At 51.6% G+C, this 20780-nt stretch overlaps 7 protein-coding genes across 7 annotated transcripts; 4 read left to right on the forward strand and 3 right to left on the reverse strand.

Annotated features, from left to right (window-relative positions):
• Nucleotides 1-1649: 1649 nt before the first annotated feature.
• PMZ80_004281 (uncharacterized protein) lies at nucleotides 1650-3407 on the reverse strand (the record flags this gene model as incomplete). The annotated part of the gene is made up of 3 exons (XM_064872706.1): nucleotides 1650-2498; nucleotides 2548-3154; nucleotides 3202-3407. The coding sequence occupies 3 exons, from the start codon at nucleotides 3405-3407 to the stop codon at nucleotides 1650-1652; spliced, it is 1662 nt and encodes a 553-aa protein (XP_064731364.1).
• A 1416-nt stretch (nucleotides 3408-4823) lies between these two features.
• PMZ80_004282 (uncharacterized protein) lies at nucleotides 4824-6392 on the forward strand (the record flags this gene model as incomplete). Its single annotated transcript, XM_064872707.1, has 1 exon — nucleotides 4824-6392. One exon carries the CDS (start codon nucleotides 4824-4826, stop codon nucleotides 6390-6392), a length of 1569 nt encoding a protein of 522 aa, XP_064731365.1.
• Nucleotides 6393-7195: 803 nt separating this feature from the next.
• On the forward strand, nucleotides 7196-8974 carry PMZ80_004283 (uncharacterized protein; the record flags this gene model as incomplete). The annotated part of the gene is made up of 1 exon (XM_064872708.1): nucleotides 7196-8974. The coding sequence occupies one exon, from the start codon at nucleotides 7196-7198 to the stop codon at nucleotides 8972-8974; it is 1779 nt and encodes a 592-aa protein (XP_064731366.1).
• A 332-nt stretch (nucleotides 8975-9306) lies between these two features.
• PMZ80_004284 (uncharacterized protein) lies at nucleotides 9307-10386 on the reverse strand (the record flags this gene model as incomplete). Its single annotated transcript, XM_064872709.1, has 1 exon — nucleotides 9307-10386. The coding sequence occupies one exon, from the start codon at nucleotides 10384-10386 to the stop codon at nucleotides 9307-9309; it is 1080 nt and encodes a 359-aa protein (XP_064731367.1).
• A 1956-nt stretch (nucleotides 10387-12342) lies between these two features.
• PMZ80_004285 (uncharacterized protein) lies at nucleotides 12343-14688 on the reverse strand (the record flags this gene model as incomplete). The annotated part of the gene is made up of 3 exons (XM_064872710.1): nucleotides 12343-13009; nucleotides 13061-14394; nucleotides 14473-14688. 3 exons carry the CDS (start codon nucleotides 14686-14688, stop codon nucleotides 12343-12345), a joined length of 2217 nt encoding a protein of 738 aa, XP_064731368.1.
• A 3131-nt stretch (nucleotides 14689-17819) lies between these two features.
• PMZ80_004286 (uncharacterized protein) lies at nucleotides 17820-18663 on the forward strand (the record flags this gene model as incomplete). Its single annotated transcript, XM_064872711.1, has 4 exons — nucleotides 17820-17845; nucleotides 17904-18121; nucleotides 18173-18198; nucleotides 18484-18663. The coding sequence occupies 4 exons, from the start codon at nucleotides 17820-17822 to the stop codon at nucleotides 18661-18663; spliced, it is 450 nt and encodes a 149-aa protein (XP_064731369.1).
• Nucleotides 18664-19102: 439 nt separating this feature from the next.
• Nucleotides 19103-20392, forward strand: YVH1_1 (tyrosine protein phosphatase yvh1; the record flags this gene model as incomplete). The annotated part of the gene is made up of 1 exon (XM_064872712.1): nucleotides 19103-20392. The coding sequence occupies one exon, from the start codon at nucleotides 19103-19105 to the stop codon at nucleotides 20390-20392; it is 1290 nt and encodes a 429-aa protein (XP_064731370.1).
• Between the last annotated feature and the right edge of the window lie 388 nt (nucleotides 20393-20780).

Consider the following 20780-nt stretch of genomic DNA (forward strand, 5'->3'; position numbering starts at 1 on the left):
CACTGGCAAGAGGCACGGCACAGCACAGTCAAAAGAAAATACGGTGTGATTACGAAAGAGGACGAAGTACGAGGAATGTTAGAACGAATCGAGATGAGAGCAAGGTGTATGTGTACAGAAGAGATTGCTAGATATGTATACTTGCGGTGCCTTCGCAGGGGCGATATTTCTACGCTACTGTAGGGTTATCGAGTGAGGGAACACAACTTTACCTGACTTTCTCCTCCACTGAATATTTTATCATGGTCTCGCCTTTCCCAGTCCGAACGCGTGGCACACTACCGCATCAATTGCTAGGTAGTCCATTGTCAATACCTCCTGCATGGGGACACTGCCCTCCAAATGAGATATACCATCATGTGTCCCCTGCACCACCTGCGGCTTGCGTGGTTCGGACATTGAGTCCCTGACGCTGATAGTAGTCAATTGTCGTGCTTGACCATTGCTCGTAGGGAAATTAAGTAGCTGGTCGCAGTACATCCATTGGTCGAAAGTTTATTGGCTCCCTTCCACTGGCCAAACAGGGTTCAGCCAGCAGAGGGAAGTGATTGACGAGATTTCGAATAGTGCTGTGCTGCACGAGGAGAATTGAGTGGAATTGGCAGCATGTTAAGGAGGCGTGTTGCTTGCCAGGCATTGTTGTGCGAGGCCAGGAAGACGCAGTTAGTTCCTTTGTTGATGTGATTTGAGGACTTTGCCCCGCATGCTGAGCAAATTCCATTGCGCGAAGTTTGAAGTTGTATTGATTGGGCTAACGAAGTGTTTGGTCGGCCACAATGAACGGCATAGTGGCAGAGCTTTGATTTGATTGATTTGCCTGGTTGAGGGGTTAGAGCCTTTTGAACAGTAAGCATTTAAAGTAGCTCAGCTTCCGCTTTCGCGAGGGATAAATGCTCTACCAATTCTTCAACGTCTCGTGTAATGGTCCAAGATCGCTAACTACTCAAGTCAGTATGATGATGGACAGTCCTGTGGTATCAACGTGTACAGTATCAGGATGCACCCATCGGGACCGTAAGCTCCGGTCTTGTTCTCCCGAAATTGCTCGGGGCGAAAATGTACTCGGTCTCTATCTCCGTATAACAAGAAGGTGCTGGCGATGATACGCTAAGCTGCCGGGAGCAATGGATGCAGGTGGCTGCCGGATTTGTTTGCAAGGTATAATACAGTAGGTTCCATCGTCGGGAGAAGTCTGAAGTTGGACCTTGCAGTTTGGAGACTACCTGCGGCACGAATTATTGTGGATATGACTACTGCTTGTGGGCCGGCTATCAAGTGAGATCGTAGCAGTAACTGTAGTTGTAGCCGTAGAGTAGTGACCACGGCTTCTTTCTTGTTCCCAGTGGTTTTAGGCTCACACCACGTGGTCGGTGCACTTTTGCACTATGAACAATATGATCCGATGGCGCTTCCGAAGATACCGTCTGCTCTGGAGTCCAACATGATAGCCCCTCTCCGTGCGGCAAGGCCTGCGGTGGTCCAGCTTAGGCCAAGTGATGGAAGTTAGCATGGTCGTGTGACGGCAAGGCGACAGGAACTGAGTCAGTAAGGACTGAATTGGAGTAATCTCGTATGAATGGGAATAGGAGAATTCAGCGTGATAAGCTTGGAGCCACCTGAGACCAGCTTCAGTAAGTGCCGCTAGATGATCACTCAACGATCGCCCACAACTTCCCCCACCCCTTCCTCACCTTCACCGGCAGTTCCGCGTCGTCCACCTCTTGAAGCCCAGTGTGCATGTCAATCTCACTTGGATCAAATGCCCACTTATCGCTCCACGACCAGATCCTGTGTCCAGCGTACATGACTCCGAAGATCGGGATTCCGACATATGCCGTCAAGAAGTTCGCTGCGGACCAGTTCTGTGGGAAGAATGATGTAAAGCCATTAATGAGGCAGAGGACTGTGAATGAGACCATTGCGATCCATGCGCCGTAAGGTTGAATGAAGCTGCGGTAGGGAGATTGGACGCCGTGGTAGGCGGCCGCTTTGCGGAAGCGGAAGAAGATGATCATGCAGCAGACCCAGGAGATCATGCCCCACGTATTCGTCAAGTTCATGAACCAGTTGAATACTATGCCACCCGAGGTCGAGACGTTGAGATAGCTCAGTAATGTGAACAATGAGCTGCAGCCTACTGCGTAAATTGGGACACCTGATTTGGTACACCTCTTGAAGATGCGCGGTGCGTTACCGGTAACGGCTAGCGAATAGAGGCTGCGTGACGACAGGTAGAGGAATGAATTGCCAGATGACCACGCTGAGATCAGGATGACTGCGTTGATAATCCCGGGAAGGGTGCTGATGCCGGCATTTGCGATTGCGACGACGAATGGCGAGGATCCTGCACCTGCACCGCCGTCGGTAAGCTGAGGAGCCGTTGATGGGCAAATAAGTCCGATTGATAGGACCGATCCTATGTAGAACACAACAAGCCTAATGAAGTACCTTTTGGCTGCAATAGGCAGGTTACGTCGTGGTGATTCCATCTCTCCGCCCTAGAACAAGTCAGTATGGTGAATACACTAGACTATGGGCACGCCTTACCGTCACAATTATCAGTTCTGGTGAGAAGGTGAACGGGAAGATGCAAGATACCAGCGTCGACCAGAAAGATATGAGCAGGCCTATTCCACCTTCACGAATGTGCGGATTTGCTGCACCTGGGTGGACCCAATACCTAAAACCGAGTCTGTCGCGGGATGGACCACCTCCCCAGAAGAGAATGAAGGAGAGCATGAACAACCCTATCATCATGATGACCTTCGTGCCTGCGAACCAGAATTCTGTTTCGCCGTAGAAACGGACTGGCAGGAAGTTGAGGCCGACTATGACGATCAACATGACTGTCATCCAGACACCGATGTGAACTGGGTTGTCCCAGTAGTCGATGACTAGGCCTGCAGCAGTGATTTCGTATGGTACCAGAATGCCGAGGGCGTACCAGTAGAGATAGCCGAGAGCAAACCCCATCGACCTGGAGACGTAGCGGTTGCCGTAGTAGGACATAGACGCCCCATGGACAGGCAGGTATGCTGCCACTTCGGCTATGGCGGTGACGACGCAGAAGACGAGCGCTGTTACAATGCAATACCCAGCAAGGATAAAGACTGGGCCACCTTTCGCGAGGACCGCACCGGAACCGACGAAAAGACTATGAAAAATTAGTCGTAGGTGAATATACATAGCGGTCGAACATACCCAGTGCCGATGGTACCGCCGAGTGCTATCATCTGCGCATGTCTTGATTTGAGTCCGCGCTTCGTCGTCTCGTGTCTCTCACCACCCAACGCGATGTCCTGGACAGAGCCATGTTGGACGATACCAGGCTCGCTGGAGAGTTCACGACCGCTGATCTGAGCACCTTTTTCGGCGTCATAACTGAGATTTTCCTTCTCGTCTGCCATGGTGATGTTGAGCAACGAGCCTGGACTGGGGTGTACATCGGCGCTCTCTAAGAGCTGGGACGCGAGTCTATTTAACGAAATGCCATCCTGCAATCAGTGAAGAATCATTTCCGCCTCTTCTGATAGCGTCAGCAGCCGACACTAGGGTCACTTAATGGCGGAGCACTAGAGGAAGGGACTGATAAGAAGGCCCCCACGTGTATTGTGTTCTTGTATCGCAGAGTCGGCTTCGCTATGTGGTCTCTCGCCACGCCTTTGCTTGATCTAAGCTCGAACAAGCATCCTTTGACAGATCTTGGCGGAGATGAGCATGATCAAAGAGCTATGGATGCGTTTCGAAAAAGTTTCGAGACGGCAGTGTCGAGTTGTGAGAGGCTGATAACGAAGCGGCTTATCTGTGGTATCTGCAGGCCCCTGCTCTAGCCATGCAATCTCATCTTGGCGTTTAAGGTACAAGAAAGGTAAATGCGATAGCGACGACTGTGGGAAGCCTGAGGTGTTGTAGAAAAGTCTAGACGCAAGCCAGACCGTAGCTCGTGATTCTTTGAGGATCTCGACCTGTGGCAACCCCGCGAGCCTCATTTGCGCTACCCATAGCAAGCTGTGACAATGATGTGTCACGAGCGAAAGTAGAAAAGGCGATGGTCCGCCGGACGCGTACGGACTAGTAACTGCGTCGGCAGTAGGTCCTGAAAGATGTGCAGATCTGGTAGCATCTAACAGATGCCATAGCAATGATCAACAATGACAGGTACGAGTCGCGAAGTTTCCTAAGCTACGAGTATACCCCCCGTGGTCGCCGACTTCGAAATCGAGGTCGAAGCTTGGCATGAACGCTGAGCCCAAAGAAGTTAGGCTAGCCTCATCGGTTGCGGAAGGTGCAGGTGCCCTGGGTGCGTCCTGATGGACATGACCGCAGTCTGCAAACTTGCTGAGCCTAGAAGCACCTCCTGCTGCCGACTCAGTGATGAGTGAAGTTGAGTTCAAATCAAGGTCCCCGCCCGACTCAAAGATGTCCTCAAATGCCTTTTGGTCGCTTCCGGGGCGACCTCATTTCTCTTACCGAAGAGCAGATACCTTGCTCAATCGCATATGACCGACGACCTACTTTGCCTCGTCATTTCTACGGTGCATATGTGATGTCCTCATCAGACTCGGGCAGGGTAGCCACGACGAGCCAGAAAAGAGGGGGGCTGTGCACATCTCCAGACTGTCACCATCTACTGTCATATTGACGGACATGGCCGCACAGGGCAGCCATAGGAGTAGAATGAACAACATACGAAGCGCATATTGGCTCCTTCCGGAATCCTTCCGATGTGCGCGTACCTGTGGGCGAAAAGGGAAAGCTGATACTGGCAGGAACGTGAACAGAAACTGCTCCGAGACAGCAGATTGTACTCAAGGGCTTTTACAATGGCTATCCATGCAGCAGCGTCTGCGGCGCTGTGCGTGATAGCGTTGTGTCTGAGCGTGCTATGGAGAGCACATCAGTCTTACAAACGTCTTCAGCATGTTCCGGGTCCCATATCATATGCTGTCACGAGGTTTCGACTTGCGTACGATGCCTGGCATGCTCGATCCATCCATGAGATCCGGCACCTACATCAGAAATACGGTCCTATCGTCCGTGTTGGTCCTAACCAGGTTTCCTTCAACAGCTTGTCAGCTCTCCGGACCATCTATGGTGCTGGAAGCGGCTTCCAGCGAACCTCCTTCTACAAGATGTTTGACGTTTACGGTACACCCAACCTATTCACTTTTGCCTCAGGCGTCGCCCATAGAGATCGAAAGAAGCTCATAAGCCACATGTACTCGAACCAGAAGCTGATGGAGGAACAGTCTGTCAAGATGATCAAGAGAAAAGTGCAGAGCTTCCTCACAATGCTGAAAACGGAGCCAGAATCAGCCAGTGAGATCTTCACAAGTCTGCACTATTTCTCCTTTGACGCAATCAGCGAATTTGTTTATGGCTCGGAATTTGGGGGAACAAATGCTTTGAGCGGCAATAAGGTCGACAGAAGATTGATCGACGATATACTTGACCCGGCGAGACGGCGGCTTGCTTGGTCTGCTGTCCACTTCCCTGCGTACACAAAATGGATCACCACGAGGACAGGACTCGTCGGCACAGTAGTCGAGTCACTAGGACTCCTACCAATGAACAAGCCATTCACCTATTCTGGTATCCGCAATCATGCTCTTCAAGCCTTCCATCAGCATAAAGGGGCGATCAAGAGTGGCGAAAAGCCTGCAAACGACACCTCTGTCATCGGCCGGCTGTTTCAGGTCCGAGAGAAGCACAACCTGTCTGACATGGACATAGCTTCCGAGTGCGCAGATCATCTTTTAGCTGGCATTGACACAACAGCAGATTCGCTGATGTTCGTAATCTGGGCTCTTTCACTACCTGCACATCAGAAGTATCAGGACCAGCTTCGCACAGAGCTCCTCAATCTACAGGTCGACGACGGGGGTTGGCCGGAGGCAAAGGAATTGAGCAGGTTGACATGGCTCAATGCAATTGTAAAGGAATCCTTGAGGCTTTATACGCCACTGCCCGCCTTTGAGCCACGAAGCGCACCTGTCGACACTACCATTGATGGCCTTTCGATCCCTGCCCATACAATCGTCGGGATGTCCCCTTATTGTCTTCACAGGCAAGAGTCAGTATTCCCAGAGCCACATGTCTTTAAGCCTGAGAGATGGCTCGCCGAGGATGGAAGTCTTCTACCGGAGTCCGCAGCACAAAACAAGTGGTTTTGGGCCTTCTCTAGCGGAGCGCGAATGTGTATTGGCATGCATCTGGCCAGCGCAGAGATGCTTATGCTGATTGCTGCTGTGTACCGTCAGTACACCACTTCTGCACGACATCCGGATACCACTCCTGGCATAACTAGTAGGTACGAGATATTCTCCGACGAGACAATGGACAAAATGAAAGAGCATGAATGCTGGATCGATTTTCACTCATATTCGGGGTGATTTCGATGATTGTATTGGGTGCGTCATACCGGAGTGTCGAGCCAGGTGGATGGGTCGAGTAAGCCTTGGGTTGTCGAATCTGGTCAGAAACCAAATCGCATGCAGGTATCCGCAATTTGATCTATCGACTATTTGGTAATAATACAAACAATGAGCCGCGATGCCCACCCTCGAGTACAGTGTCTGAAAATGAAGGCGAGGTGGTCTTGAGTTCGATTCATATGGTTGTCTTTCACTTCAGCAGTGCAATTCTATACAGTCGCCCAAGTCTTGATAACATAATTTGACGGCACAGTCGAACTGTCTTCGTCCCGAACACAACATTATGTGTGTCACCGTAAGTCCATTCCTTTTCTGCGAAACGTCAAGCTGCCATTGCGGTAGAAAAGTGTTGGTATCTTCGTGCCTTACTGATCACTCTTCCTCCAAGCACACAGTGGTTCTAACTGCTGGATTAGGAGGTCTGGAGCTATAGTGAATGTGGCTGCAGCACTGAGCATCACATACCATGCCGCCAGCCCATTGATACCGATGCCAGTGTCAGATACTCTTCGGTCCAAGACTACGCTGTGTGTTCACCGTTCGTTCAATTGCGCAAATCACCAACACTCGCGACGCTCAAATCACCTTCGCCTTATCGCACCGCCCAATCGTCACCTCTCATACAAACAACTTCAATTTCGGACACAGACACTGCGTCGTGCTCCAATTCTGAAGACAGCTGCGACAACATAGAGGAAGTCTTTCGAACATTTCTTGAGCCAATCTGCGATTCATGTGTGCTGAAGGAGCACGAGACATTGATGGCTTTGTACGCTGAAGATCCTCTGAGTGGCGAGGGGCTTGTGTGGGGCAGTGAAGTAAACATCGAAATCAATCCACAGGACGACTCAAAGCGCACCTCTGTACTCGACCCTTTTGCACGACAAAGTACCGATACCGCACCTATCGACTTTCCAGAATATCCAGAGTCTGTCCGATTACCAATTCAAGCCTACCATCAGCATAAATGCGAAACGCCCTTCAGCACTGCCGATGACGCCGACGACGAAGGTTCCCTCTATGTGAAGTCACCATCGCCTGGAGAAAGCCTACAGCCACTGACAGATGTAAGAGGTCGACCAAGAAGTCGCACCAATCAGCTACGCAGACGAGGTATCGATCTGTCTCGAGACGAACTACGCATATCGTCGCGGTGGAGCAGTGGTGAGAAGAAAAGCATGGAGAACTTCAGAGATGCTATACGAGAGAAAGCCAAGCATCGTGATGGTGACGACGCGCTTTTCACTAAATGGACTGCGAGGAGAGGCAGGCCGTTCTTCAAGGATGCAAGAGCGATCAAGGATAAGGTCACAAAGAGCTGGCGAAGCAACATAGGCAGGAGTCGAGGTCCAACAACGGGCAAGGCCGTCGTCGAGAGCGGCAGCAACCATGTCAAAGAGAATCACGATTCGAACAGAAATAGCGGCCATACTGGTCAAGAAGTAGCTGGTGGATTACCCAAACAACAGATGACCCTGCGACAAGTCCGAAGCAGCATCTCCATACGCAAACAATCCCCATCACCATCGCCTACCTCTTCAAGCTACGAGTGTTCGAGCTTTCCGAGCAGACAATCCCCCAACACCACACACATCAGCACCCACCATCAAGACCGAAAGACATCCTGGCAACGCCACCTCCAACACGACCTGCAGCCTAACCCAGACCGTCAGCTCCGTCACAAAAAGGCCCGGTATCTCCTCCAAGAAGAGCTTAAGGAAAAGCAAGAAGTCGAAGCACGCAACGAAGGTCGCAGGATCCTACCCTCAGATTACTTCCCAGACCATAACCACGACCACTACCACGAATTACGACACGGCTCCGCCGCACAACCCCTCCTCCAACCCTCACTGACCATGTCAGCAATCTCCCAGCGCGACGTAGAGAAATACTGGCGTCTACCCTCCCTAGCCTCAACTCACGCACCCCTCACCCCATCATACTCATATTCCGAACCGCGACTCGAACGCCTCGACGAGATCACCAGCTCAGGCGATTTCGAGAATGCCTGGTGGGCGTCTGGGAGCCGCAATACCAGTACCTCAGTTTCTTCAGTACCACCGCCACCAGAACAAAACAACAGAATCCCACGCTCACCCACAACCGATCTCGTCACAGCCCTCAAAGCTCGCATCGCACACTCCAACGACGACCATGAGAAATCAAGCGCACGACCACTTCTACAGGCGTCATCATCGAATTCGTATTTCTCGGGCGGCAACATGCCAGACACGCCGCCTGCGACGGTTGATTCAGAGAGGTATTACGCACGACTCCCGCAGTCGAGAATTACATCGGGACGGCTCGTTTCAAGCATGTCGTTGCCTGAGGGGTTGGGGTTGGATGGGGGGAGTCGCTCCAGCAGCTATCGCTATGACCAGGACGACGAAGACGTAGGTGAGAACGAGAGCGAAAGAGACAAGGTGGCAGCAGAAATGCGGACTTTGGCGCTTCACCCATTGAGGACGAGATTGCCATGTGAGAATTTGGTCAGGCCGAGTGTGAGTATGGGACTTGGGTTGGAGCGACGTGGTATTTGATGAGCTGCACGTTGCATGTTGCATGTTGAGAGATACAGTAGGCTCATGTCGAAAGTCTGGCTGGTCGTGCTGGGCGGGATGTTAATGGCAGGAGGGGAGGGGCACGTCAAGACTCAGCTAGACAAAGTGAGAAGATTCTGGCAAGACGGAAGGTTGAATAGAGAGGAGTACGATCACTCACTGGTTAGGGAAACCAAACGAAGCAATACATGTTCAGTTTCAGCTGTTGTACAGGCAGCACAAGACTGCCAACATCCTGCCAGGTCCGAGGCCTCTGTTCATATTCCGGTCTCTGCGTAAAAGTTACCATCCGGCTCCTGTCGTGCCACTCCTCACGTCCCCCCAGTCCCCTCCCCTTCATACCCAACCTGCACACACCTCGCCCGCGGCCTAATAACAGGAGACACCATACACCGTCCCCTCCCCTTCTCCCCCTTCGGCCTCCTAATACTCGCTGGGTCAAAATCAGGCGGTAAATCCCCCAGATTGATGCTCGTCCCGTTACCCCAGATACAGAGGGTGTCGAAGGTGGTGGGGGTGGAGTAGGTTGGGTCGCAGCAGAGGGTTGTGTCGATTTGCATTTCTGGGGATGGGGTTGAGGTCGGGGTAGAGGTGGAGGTGGAGGTGTTGCTGGGGGGTGGGTAGAGGAGGGGTGGTGCGGATGTGGAAGTAGATTGTGGTAATGCGGCGGAAACAGTCTGATTCTTGAAGATGAAGGTGTTGATGGGGCTACATGTGTCGTAGTACATTCCTAGGATTGCGAAGTCGGTTCCGGGCTTGAGGGTGCAGGAGTAGGGTTGGGTGTAGTTTGCGGTGTCGGGGTTTGAGGAGATGTTTTTGCAGATTGTGGTTGGGTCTTGGGTGGGGGTGTCGGGGTTTGCTGGAGAGGGAGACGGTGGGGAAGTTCCTAGGGCCTTCAGGGCAGGCGTTTCGGTTGTTGTTGTGATGGGTGGTGGAACGATAATTGGTGTGAGACCGGAGTCAATGCTGGTCTGGGCAGCGGAGGTGTCTGAGGACGTCTCGTCGGTGGATGTGACTGTGGTGGTGGGAGGTGATAAGGAGATCGTTGTTGGCTCTGAAGCCGGCGAGACTGGTGGGAAGGGTCTCGTCGTTGAGGTTATGATGGTCCTGGTTGACTGTGGTTCGGAGGCATCGGTAGAAGTTGGTGGTACTGGTGGCGTTGTAAAAATATCTGTGGTGAATGGCCGAGTGGTTGGAGGTATGAGTGTCCTGGTAGAGACTGGCTCGGAGTAAGTTGCATTGGCGGAAGTATCCCCTGGTGTGGACTTGGAAAGCGTTATGCTTGCCTGCATTGGCGGACCAATAGTGACATCCCTAGCGTATCTGAACGGGTTGATTGCTGCTGCATGGCAAGATAACCAGCAAGAAAGGAGAAGCAACAGGCTCTTCATCTTGAACAGATGCTAAACAAATAGTCAACCATGCACGAACGCAGGGAGGAGGACATGGTTTTATGCTCCGTCGCTGGTGGCGGTAACCTCCTCAACTTTCCTCGCATCACTAGCACCATCCACAGTGTTTTCAGTACTCGAAAGGACATGATTTGAAGTTCTGCCGGCTTTGTAGGTGTAAGGCTTTGGGTACAATGCCGCATGCACTGGATGTAAGTGTAGGCAGACTTTTTTCGGATGGTCCTCATGTATGCTTCGAGACTCAGTAGCTACGTGGTCCGTGGAACAATAGCAGAATTTTGCTTGGCTGACTGTCTGCTGTCAGAATCGACCATCTTCCGCAGAATTTGGCACGACGATTCTGACAGCCACAATGAGGTGGCAAAATCATAAATACAAGCTTGATTTCAGGGTTCTCGTTATCACATGTCGGAGCATGTGAACTTCTCGCATCTCTCTCCATGCCCCGGGCTGGTGCAGCCATTAGTGCTAAATTGAGTGAGTGGACGTCATCAGGTAGATCGTCAGTCAGACACGATATGTAGCTGCGACAAAGCCAAAGATGAAATGGAAGACTCTTCGAAATTCTTAAAATGCTGGAGAACTGGTGCAGGCACGGACATAGGGAAGAACCTACCTTCTGACGACGAGAAGTCCATCGTAGTCATGGGGATCGCAGCGTTCATTATAGATGGTGTATATGTGCAAAATCAGTTGCTGTGGCCATAGCATTCTGCGTAGGGTGACTAAGCTCAGCCACACCGAAGAATGACGCTTTGGGCGTTGTGGTAGTGTCCGTAGAATTGACGATTCTCAGCCGGTGGTCTTGCTGCAGGTAGTACTGCTCATGAGCAGGAAACTCGTTTCACCTTCAGCTTAGCAGAATCGTTACTGGAGCGGGAGGGCAAGAGAAGGTGCTCACGACCTGCACCAGTGAGCATTGGTTCTGCGAGCTTTTCGTGTCACATCGGTCGAGCTGCACACATATGTCAAAGAAGTTGTTGTCCAATCTATTCGAGGGGAGCCTCAGTGAGAAGAGACGGGTGAGGCTATCCAGGCAAAAATCTATCTCTTCTGGCGTTGCATTATCGATCCGCTCGAAGCGAGGTAAGCGTAGATGTACCTTCTGGAAAACCCATTCGCAGAGTGAACGATGAGGTGGCAGATAATTCTATTAATGCTACACTGCCTCGTCTGGCAGACCCAGTCTGAGCGCCTGATCACGTGACATACCGAACCGCGTAAACTGCGCGCTGGTCACAAGCGGTGCAGGTGCCACCTGGCTCACGCTGACCCACGCCTCAGGTCTACTGTATATCGAGCCTCCCGTGCTGGTCTTCTGATCCACTTTCAGCACTGTGAACAAAGCGTAGCGCTGCAAATGCGCCTAAGCTCAAGTCAACGCGCGGTAATCTCTCAGCAAAAACGAGATTGTCGCTGTGTGATGGCGTTGTATACTTTGTTCACGGTAGGGCAATTAAAGATCGATGAGCTGGGACGACGACGATAGACAAGATCTGACCCGGTGGTTTTGACGTAGGCGTTGAACGGAACAGTTACGACAATACAGTGAAGTAACATATGGTGAGCATAAGCTTCGTTCCAGTATGGCGGTGATGCAGATCACGCCGACTTCGTTGTGGGCGTGTGCATAATTTCGTCTGCCATCTCTTTTGAAAGGGAGACATATATGCACAATGATGCCCATCATGGGACCCTCCCTCCAGCCGCGATGATCGAACCTTCGATGCGGTGCTCCGTTGTTGAATCTCCCGAACTTGGTCCTCATGTCATCTGCATATTTGTCATCCGTCGCATACCTCTTCTTGTTGCTGAGGTTGTTCGGTTGTTAGCTTTATGGAAACATGAAGTACGGTGCGCTCTGATATCTGCGATTAGAGACCAGCCTAGAACCTGCACCGCAAGAATGCATGTGCGTCAGCCCACCATGATCGTTCATGGATGTTTAAGTTTGTCTGTTTCTTGATGCGATGACCGTTCATCCCTCGTCTCTAGATCTAGATCGTCGAATTCCTGCAAGAACTCACCCATGGTCTTTGCCAAACCCTTGTTGTCCTGTTGTCCAACAGCGGGAGCAATATTCGCATAGGAATACATTGCCTTGGTATATGACCCTTCCTCTTTCCACGACTGAATGTCAGATTGCTCGAAGTCGTCGAACAATTCCTGTGTCTCTTGTGGTAGAGCGAGACCACGTCGACCAGCGTCGAGCTGGATGGCACGAAGAAGTGTAACGACGAACGGAACGCGTCGAGATATAGCCCGGAGAGCGGCGCAAATGTCGTTAATTTGAGCGTCGTAGGCACGCCCATCACGGCTTTTCGCTTCGAGCAATATGCTCAGTGCTTGATGTAGTGGCCGTGATACGACGGAATTCAGTCTGTCAACATCGTGAGGATAGGCATTCCGGTAAATCCTGAGGAACTCGACCACTTCAAGAGCTACTGTCAAGAGGCGCGCGCGTGTGGCATCACATTCGACATCGATGGAATCTTTAGAGGGCGTTCTTTCTGACAGTTCGGATAGCTGTGAGTGGTCTTCGCGGCTGCAGTATTGCATTCGTGCCATGAGTGTAACCATCATGGCATCTCGAGACCATAACCTGTTCGTGTTAGTCTTGGAAGAACGCCAAAGCTTTAGTGTAAGTGCTTACCGCATGGTGAAAACTGAAGGCGGGGTCCAAGGACTCAGATGCTTGAAGTGGTCAGGTAAGCTTTCGAGCCAACGTGTAAGTCGAGCTTCAACGTCGAGCAATGCCTCCTGCTTGGCCCGAATCCTTTCAGGTTCTAATGGCTTGGGTTGCTCATACAGAATGAGGGATAGGTCTCGTTCGAAAATTGCTAGCTCTGCATAATGTCGCTGGATTTCGTCCAAGTACATGTCTTGCTTGTCACCTTCTCGAGGATATGGGAACCATTTCTGTTTGAACAGAGCTTCAAGGACGCCAGTAGCATTCGGGTAGGGGTAGGGAGGCTCAGATAGGGACTGCGGCCGCTGCCACGCCAAGAAGCAACCCGAAGTCGAAGCAAAGGCCCCCCAACAGGTGTAGTCTACCATGTAGGCAATCTCTTTCTCCTCCTCGGCAGTTTCGGCTGCGGCGACCAGTTGGTCACGGATTCGCATGAGCTCAGCACATAGCGTTGCGGCTTGTGTGGCGTAGCTGAAGCCCCGGCGATCGTGGTTCATCTTGGAAACAAGCAGAAACAGTATTGATAACCCTTGAACGTTGGTAACAGTTGTTCGAAAGTTGTCTTCCTCCAAGTGCTTCTCCGCCTCTTTCACAAACTGAATCATCAGGTCGGAGTTCGTGCCCTGATTGGCCTTGACCTCCTCGTAGTCAGAGTACGGGCATCCTGCGGCCAAAATGCAGTTGACGAGAAAAGGAGAGCAGAACGGGGAGTCGAGTCTCTTCGACCGCAAGTCGCGCAAGAAAAACTCGAGGACAACACCATTGGGGAAGAAGTTATCCCAGGTGGCCCAGAGCGAGATCAAGTGAGACACGAGCTGGTCATCGCTGGTAACCTGAGTCCAAGGTGTGGCTTGTATCTGATGTGCTGGATTATCGATCAATCTCTTGACACTGAGCACCTGGCGAGGACTGCTCGACGCTGCTTCATTTGCCGCCGGACGAGCAGTCTCTCCGGTGGACATATGCTGCAGTATAGCTGCACCGATTCGGCTTTTCAACTCTTCTACATTTGGGCCTGCGTCCTCTTCTGACCTCGGTTCTCCTGTGAGTTGGGTCAAATATTGGTTGATTTCCTCCAAAGACGCGTTGCTGCGTATCAGGCTCACGACCTGAGCGAGTCCCTCGTCTTTATCGTGCCGTATGTGTTCGAGAAGGTCGTGCAGTAGTTCGCTGTCGCCTTGAAGCTCATTGAGCCTCCGCTTGGCCGTCGATCGAGTGCGCTCGTCTTCGTCCGGTTTATAGGCGCAGTGGGCGATGCCCCGGGAGGCGCATCTTATGCAAGGCTGATTGCCATCACACTATAGGCGAGAAACGTGTTAGTTGGGAACTTGGGACCTTTGTTGAACTGCAAGAATGAACGTAGTTGGGAAACGAACTTTGGCTTTTGCTTGTCGGCACCGCACACAAGCTGTTGTTACATGCTTTCTTGGCCTTGGTGAATTCTTCGGCGGGTCCTGTTGGCCACTGGGCGTCCCAGAGGAAAATGCGGTTGTATTGGAACTTGCGCTGGACGGCGCCCGAGGTGAAGTAGGTGAGAGATTCGAGGGGTCGTCGGGCTGCGGCCGCGATGAGGAGCTTGCGCTTCCACTCATGCTGATAGGATAGAGGCAAGTGATTTCGCTGTACGCCACCTTCAAGTGCGAGAACAACGGGGCATGCTCGTACTAATACTGCGATGCGAAAAAGCGAGGGCAGCTTTCAACCTTGACGACCCGACGAAACCAATGGCACTTGCCTCTGTGTTGTAGCCCACCCGGAGAAGCCTGTATCTGCAAAGGTACAAGTACTCGCCATGGCAAGATCGTGAATCGACTCATGCGAATTTGTAGATTCGGATCTCGGTCATCATCTTCGATCGTGGCAGTCTGATCGCCGATTTCCGTCGTGATTGGCTGGAAGTTGCGGGATTGGCATTTCCGCCGTTCCTTCGCAAATCCAACTTCTTGCCTTTGGTAGCTGCCGATGATTGCCGATGATTGCAGCAGTGGCTCGAGTGGGCCAACCCCATGCAGCTTCAAGTTTCAGCGATCCATTTACGCTCATTTGGCAGGCTGAATCAGTGCTTGTTCAAGTTCGCCCATCGACAGGTAAACTGAGGGCAATGCAGTCCTACGAGATGGACCTGGCAGCACGAACCAATATCATCACCTCACGAACGAAGCGCCATAGCTTGCGACTCCTGATAATAATGGTGTTATTATTACTCTGCGTCGAGGCTGAATTGACGCATTCCATACTACTACTAGTAGTGTAACAAAATCATGCGAACTCCATATTGAAAGCAAATGTTGCAAACACCCGTGATCCGCCCACGTCTACCTCGGCCTACAAGTACTCCTCGTTGGTTGTACCATCAAAACCTGTACTTTTAAGTATTTGCCACCCCTAATGCAGTCTTCTAACCAGTCAGAATGAAGTCCATAACGAGCCGCGGACAGACGACCGATTGGGCAAATCGATGTATGCCTTCATCTAAAGGCATCATGTCACGAGGGATTATGTCAACTTAGGCCCTCAGGCACGATTCTAAGCCTGTTGGGGTAACCAGCCGACGTCTCCGTCTAGTGTATGGATCGGGTGGCAAATACTTAAAAGTACATGTTTTGATGGTAGGACTCTAGGATGCGTGAAATCATGCTCAAGCTTGCGTGTAATTGTGTCGTGCGGCGTGATGCGGCCTCATCGTCATGCAGAAGAACTCAAGTAAATTTACAACTGGATGACAGCAGTGGTACCAGCTGCTAGGAGTAGAGCGTCAAAGTGCGTTTCGGAGTACACCGTTACCTGGGCCGGACTGTACCTACTCTCCGTCCGGACAATCAAACTTGCCGCTTTTTTGGCTTGTGCTTCGTTAGGGGTTACAAGCCTAAATTGCAGCCCCGGAATGATAAATTAGGCCTGATTCAAGGCTTCAGGGCCCTAAAAGCTAGTGTGTCTCCAACCGGACAAGCAAACTCACCAAACTCATTAACCGGCCACTTTGATCGTCCGGACGGAGCTATTGTAATAATGAGCGGCAAATGCCTAGTGAACCACCGTAAGAATACCTTAATTAGTCAGAATCACGCGCGTGCTCCGGCCGAGGGCATTCTCTAGCCTTTACAACCTCTCCTTTGGTACTTGTATCCCACAGATTTGCCAACCACTAAACGTGGCTGGCACGCTGTCAGTCTTCACAAGCTTTTGCCACTTACTTGCATGCCATGGTAGCTCGGAGGAATGTGCCAGATGTTTTAGTTGTTACCCACAACTGTTCGCCACCACAGCACCTGCCTTCCTCGTCCTGTATCCGCGGAGAAAACTAAAGCTCGCGCGACGTAAAAGTCGCACATATGTCGGGTCCCCGAACCTCTGCGATTTTGCTCCTCCCTTTGTCGCTACACTGACGAAGAAAGTTCTTAAACAATGACACACAGGCAGATGTGAGCAAGGTCGAGTTTGGGCCATATTGCATGTCTATCTCCACGCTCTGTACCCTATTGACCTTTTGACTGCACTGAAACCGCCGAGCCCGTTTTCTAAATAATTGGCCCATTCTCGATCCGGTCCACCGTACTCTTAGGGACTAGCTGTACACATATAGGCATGCTTAGCTCGCCCGGAGATCACCTTTATCGCCTGCACTTTAGGTCTGAAGCGCCTAACGAGGATTGGGCCAATTATTCACCAAACGGGCTCGCCGCTTACACAGCTCCCGGAGTGTCTCGATCAATTAGCTCAAACGCCTTGCCACCAGGTTGAAGAGCTCTTGTCTGGCCGTGGTGTGTGACCCTTTCACGCGTCGAAGATGCTCGTTGTATGTGCAGCCAGACGGTATTCCGAGCTGCTTGACGAGATACACTGGAAACCATGTTGAATCAATTCAGGGGCTGTCACAATGAACGAAGATTTAGCCCGTTACCCGACCGCTGCAGCATCGTTCGAGGCCCGATCAAGGCGTGCGCGCTGACTGTGTACAACAAGAGACGAAAGCTGTCGCAATTCATTGTTTTCGATGGTCTGCATTCGAGTGTGTCGCCAACCTGCTCACGTTTGAGCACTGCGAAGATGAATGAGACGCCATACTGGGTCAGACCGACTTCGCTTTGTTGAATCAGATCAAGCCCGAAACACCTCAGTCAAGCGCTCCTGACTATTGTCCATGGTTGCGGACGCGCCAATCATGGATCTTGGTATAAAGTTGTGGAAGGCGCCTGTGCCAGGGTACTTGCCTTACAAGCAGTGCAAAGTTTCTGCTTTTGGCGATTTGAAGCATTACTGATACAGGCGTACACTTTGGCGTATATAACGAGAGACTGTTGAACTTCTCACATGTCACACTCCAATCGCTACGACTCCGACTCCGACGAGGTTCATCTTCTGTCGGGTCGTGAGGAATTCCCTGAATACAGCGATCGTTATCGCGAGGCAGACGATTATGATGAATGAGAAGCCGATACTGACTATGATGATGAACATGAGCTGGTCACAGCGATGCCAAGGCTTCAGGCGTGACTCGCGAACCTTCCCGTGGCCGCAGCGGACCCGGAGGCCAGCGCACGACGAAGGGCATCGCAACCCTACCAGAGCTCGATACAGAGGGCAAGTTCGATACCGAGGAATGGAGAAGGTTCATAGAAGAAAGCCCAGACCGAAATATCGATTCGGAAAAGAGATTCAAGCACGATGAGTCCAATCTAGAAAGCATCCCTCGCATGCTCAACGAGGTATACACCCTTCGACCATGGGCAACAACATCTATTTAAGCAAGTCAGTTATGCCGTGGAGTGAGCTGGATCGCAGAAGGCAAGCTAACATATTGCCACAGCTTTGAGACCGCAAGAGCTTATCTCCAGGGTCAGCCCCTTCCTTCGGGATACCCGAGAATCAAATACGTGCTTTCGATAATCGATTTCAAACGAAAAAACGACGACGAGACCTGGTCTGGCATCCAACCTTCGAGTTCTAGAGCGTTCCCCGAGGACAATCTGCTTCAGCTGAATATCAAGGACAGCAAGAAGGTGAAGTTCCTTGATTATTTTGATCGTACGTCAGATTAGCCCTATTGGTTACATGCAAACAGCTAACAAGCAACAGAAATTATCAAATGGATCCATGAGAGGGTCGAGAAACGCCAGCGCGAAGATGATGGAATTTTGATACACTGTCGACGTGGCATCTCTCGCTCTGCAACTGCAATGATTGCCTACCTGATTTGGCGCGATTGAATGACTCCTCAGTCGGCTCTTGCATTTGTTCGCGCTCTACGCCCTGTGGCCTGGCCCAATGACGAGTTCTTCAGGCAGCTGATACTTTGGCACGGGACTGGCTGCCGCTTTGTTGACAAGGACAATATCGGAGATCCCAGGTATGACGAATATTGCTTGCAATTAACCGGGACCTAAAAGCAGCGGATCCAGACAGCACACCACGACCAAAGCCGGGTCACGATATGGGAGACCTCGAGAGACCGAAAGATCCAAATCGCAAACCCCAGCCACCGCAAGAAGGACCGCGTCAACGAGGGGGGTGGCTTGGCTGACGATGATACATTAGCAAAAGCTCAGGGGACGCCATTATTGAAGTAATGATCTAGGCCGATGAGCACACAAATCGACGAACATATTGGGACAGCTGGCCACAGCGACAATGGGAAGGACAACGTATGAACAGTCAGTTTTCTTGCTCGCCTGTATCAAGTGGACGTTTGTGCACACCTACGCCTAGCTAAGTGACAATGAAGCACTTCACATATCGAGCACAGAATAACTAACCAACATACCTATCACGCTGCACGTGTTCCCAAACAGCCACTGTCTTCACAAGGCACTCCTTGTTGACGTCGGAGGCCATGCCATTGTCTTCGCACAAAGCGCCTAGCAATAAGTCCTCTTGCACAATGCTCCCCAAGCCGCACGGACCACACCACCTTTCATACTTGAACCCCCAAACTCGCACTGACCCTCACTCTCATCCCAACAAGCAGGTCTTACACTCATAACCCGGAACACTCATCATCGTTGACCGATGACTCCACCAACAACCCGCCAGGCGCGGAAGCCAAACCTAACCCTCAACCTCTCGAAGGCCGGAACTTCGATTTTCCCACAACTCAACCCTATCACAGGCACGCCACTCGCCCGCTCTGCGCCGGCAGTCACGTCCGGTACCCCACCTCCCATGTATAACGACAACATCAAGCCAGGTGAGTCCTGGACGACCTCCTTCAACCGTGCACCAGCATGCGCTCCGAGCGAGATTATACCAGGTCTCTACCTTGGCAACATGAAGACCGCCGCCGCGTACATATCTGGCTTGACCGACGGCGATATCACATACCCGCCCATCTCGCGCATTGTTACCATCCTAGCCGGTAGCCGATCGTATCCGAGTCTCCCACAGGCACGAGGCGCAGGTCTGCAAATTGAGCACCTGGTCATCGAGAAAACAGACACGATCGAGACGAAGCTGATTGAGGACTTCGATCGAGCAGGTGAGTTCATTCACGCTGGTATGCAAGCTTACCTCGATGCCGACCAGGACGAGGACAAGCCCCTTTCCACGATTGCACATGGCCTCAAGACCTTGCAGAATCGAGATAGAGTCTCACAGCTACGAAGGAACTCATTAGCCACCAGCTCAACAACGCCCATCTCTCCTGCCACGTCACTCACGGAGAGGATGGCCGCGCTAACAACAACAGACATTGTCACCTCATCCGAACCAGCATCATCAACAGCCCTCTCAACCAGCGCACCAAACAACACAGTCGAAATCCCCTCGCGCACCTCCAGCCTCCACCACACCGCTCAAGCTCCCACCCCAACAACAACCACAACATCCAATACAGGCGGCATCCTAATCCACTGCCACGCCGGCATATCCCGCTCCGCCACCATAACAACCGCCTACCTCCTAAAATACCACCCCCACCTCTTCTCCAGCACCTCCACCAACACATCCTACACCGACAACCTCTATCCCAGTCCCTCCTCCCCTCTAATCCCAAACACCCACATCGCCGCCACTCTCACCGACAACCCCGTGTCGCGCGCCCTGTCCTTCCTCAAATCAAAACGCGACATCGTGAATCCGAATATCGGATTTCGATTCCAGTTGGGGCTGTATCATGATCGGTTGGGTTGTGCGGTTAGGGATGAGAGGGGTAGGTTCAAGGATGAGTATTTGGATTGGTGGGAGGAGAGGGAGGAGGAAGAGGAGATGAGGGGGAGGGTGATGGGGGGTAGGAAAAGAGGAGATGGGGGGAGGACGGTGTTTGAGCAGGATGATATGAGGTTGTGTGAATTGCCGAGGTAAGGAATCAAAGGGAGGGGGAAGGGGAGTAGGTAAGTAAGTAAGTGTGTGAATGAGGTGTCAAGGTAAGTACTTATACAGGCATGCGAGCTCACACGCTCTGTGCGAATACTAGCAGTATCAGTAGTGTAGCCTATTAGTATGCGACGATCGTAGTCGTATCTTGAATCAATCATTGCTACCCAATAGAACAATGCCCCTTATTTTTGGTTTCTCTCTTGCCTGTCTTCAGTGGATTTGACTCTTTTCGATGTTGTCGCATAGAGCGAGGCTTTCCTGGAACCCTGCACCATGAAATGTTGTGCCACTATGCAAGATCATGCTGTCATGCCGTCATTGGTGAGCATCGCAATGCTCAGTGAAGGTCACGTGAGGATCGTGTTGCAAATTG

This window comes from Knufia obscura (assembly GCF_036327395.1).
Source record: "Knufia obscura strain CCFEE 5817 isolate CBS 148926 chromosome Unknown scaffold_4, whole genome shotgun sequence".
Lineage (NCBI taxonomy): Eukaryota > Fungi > Ascomycota > Eurotiomycetes > Chaetothyriales > Trichomeriaceae > Knufia > Knufia obscura.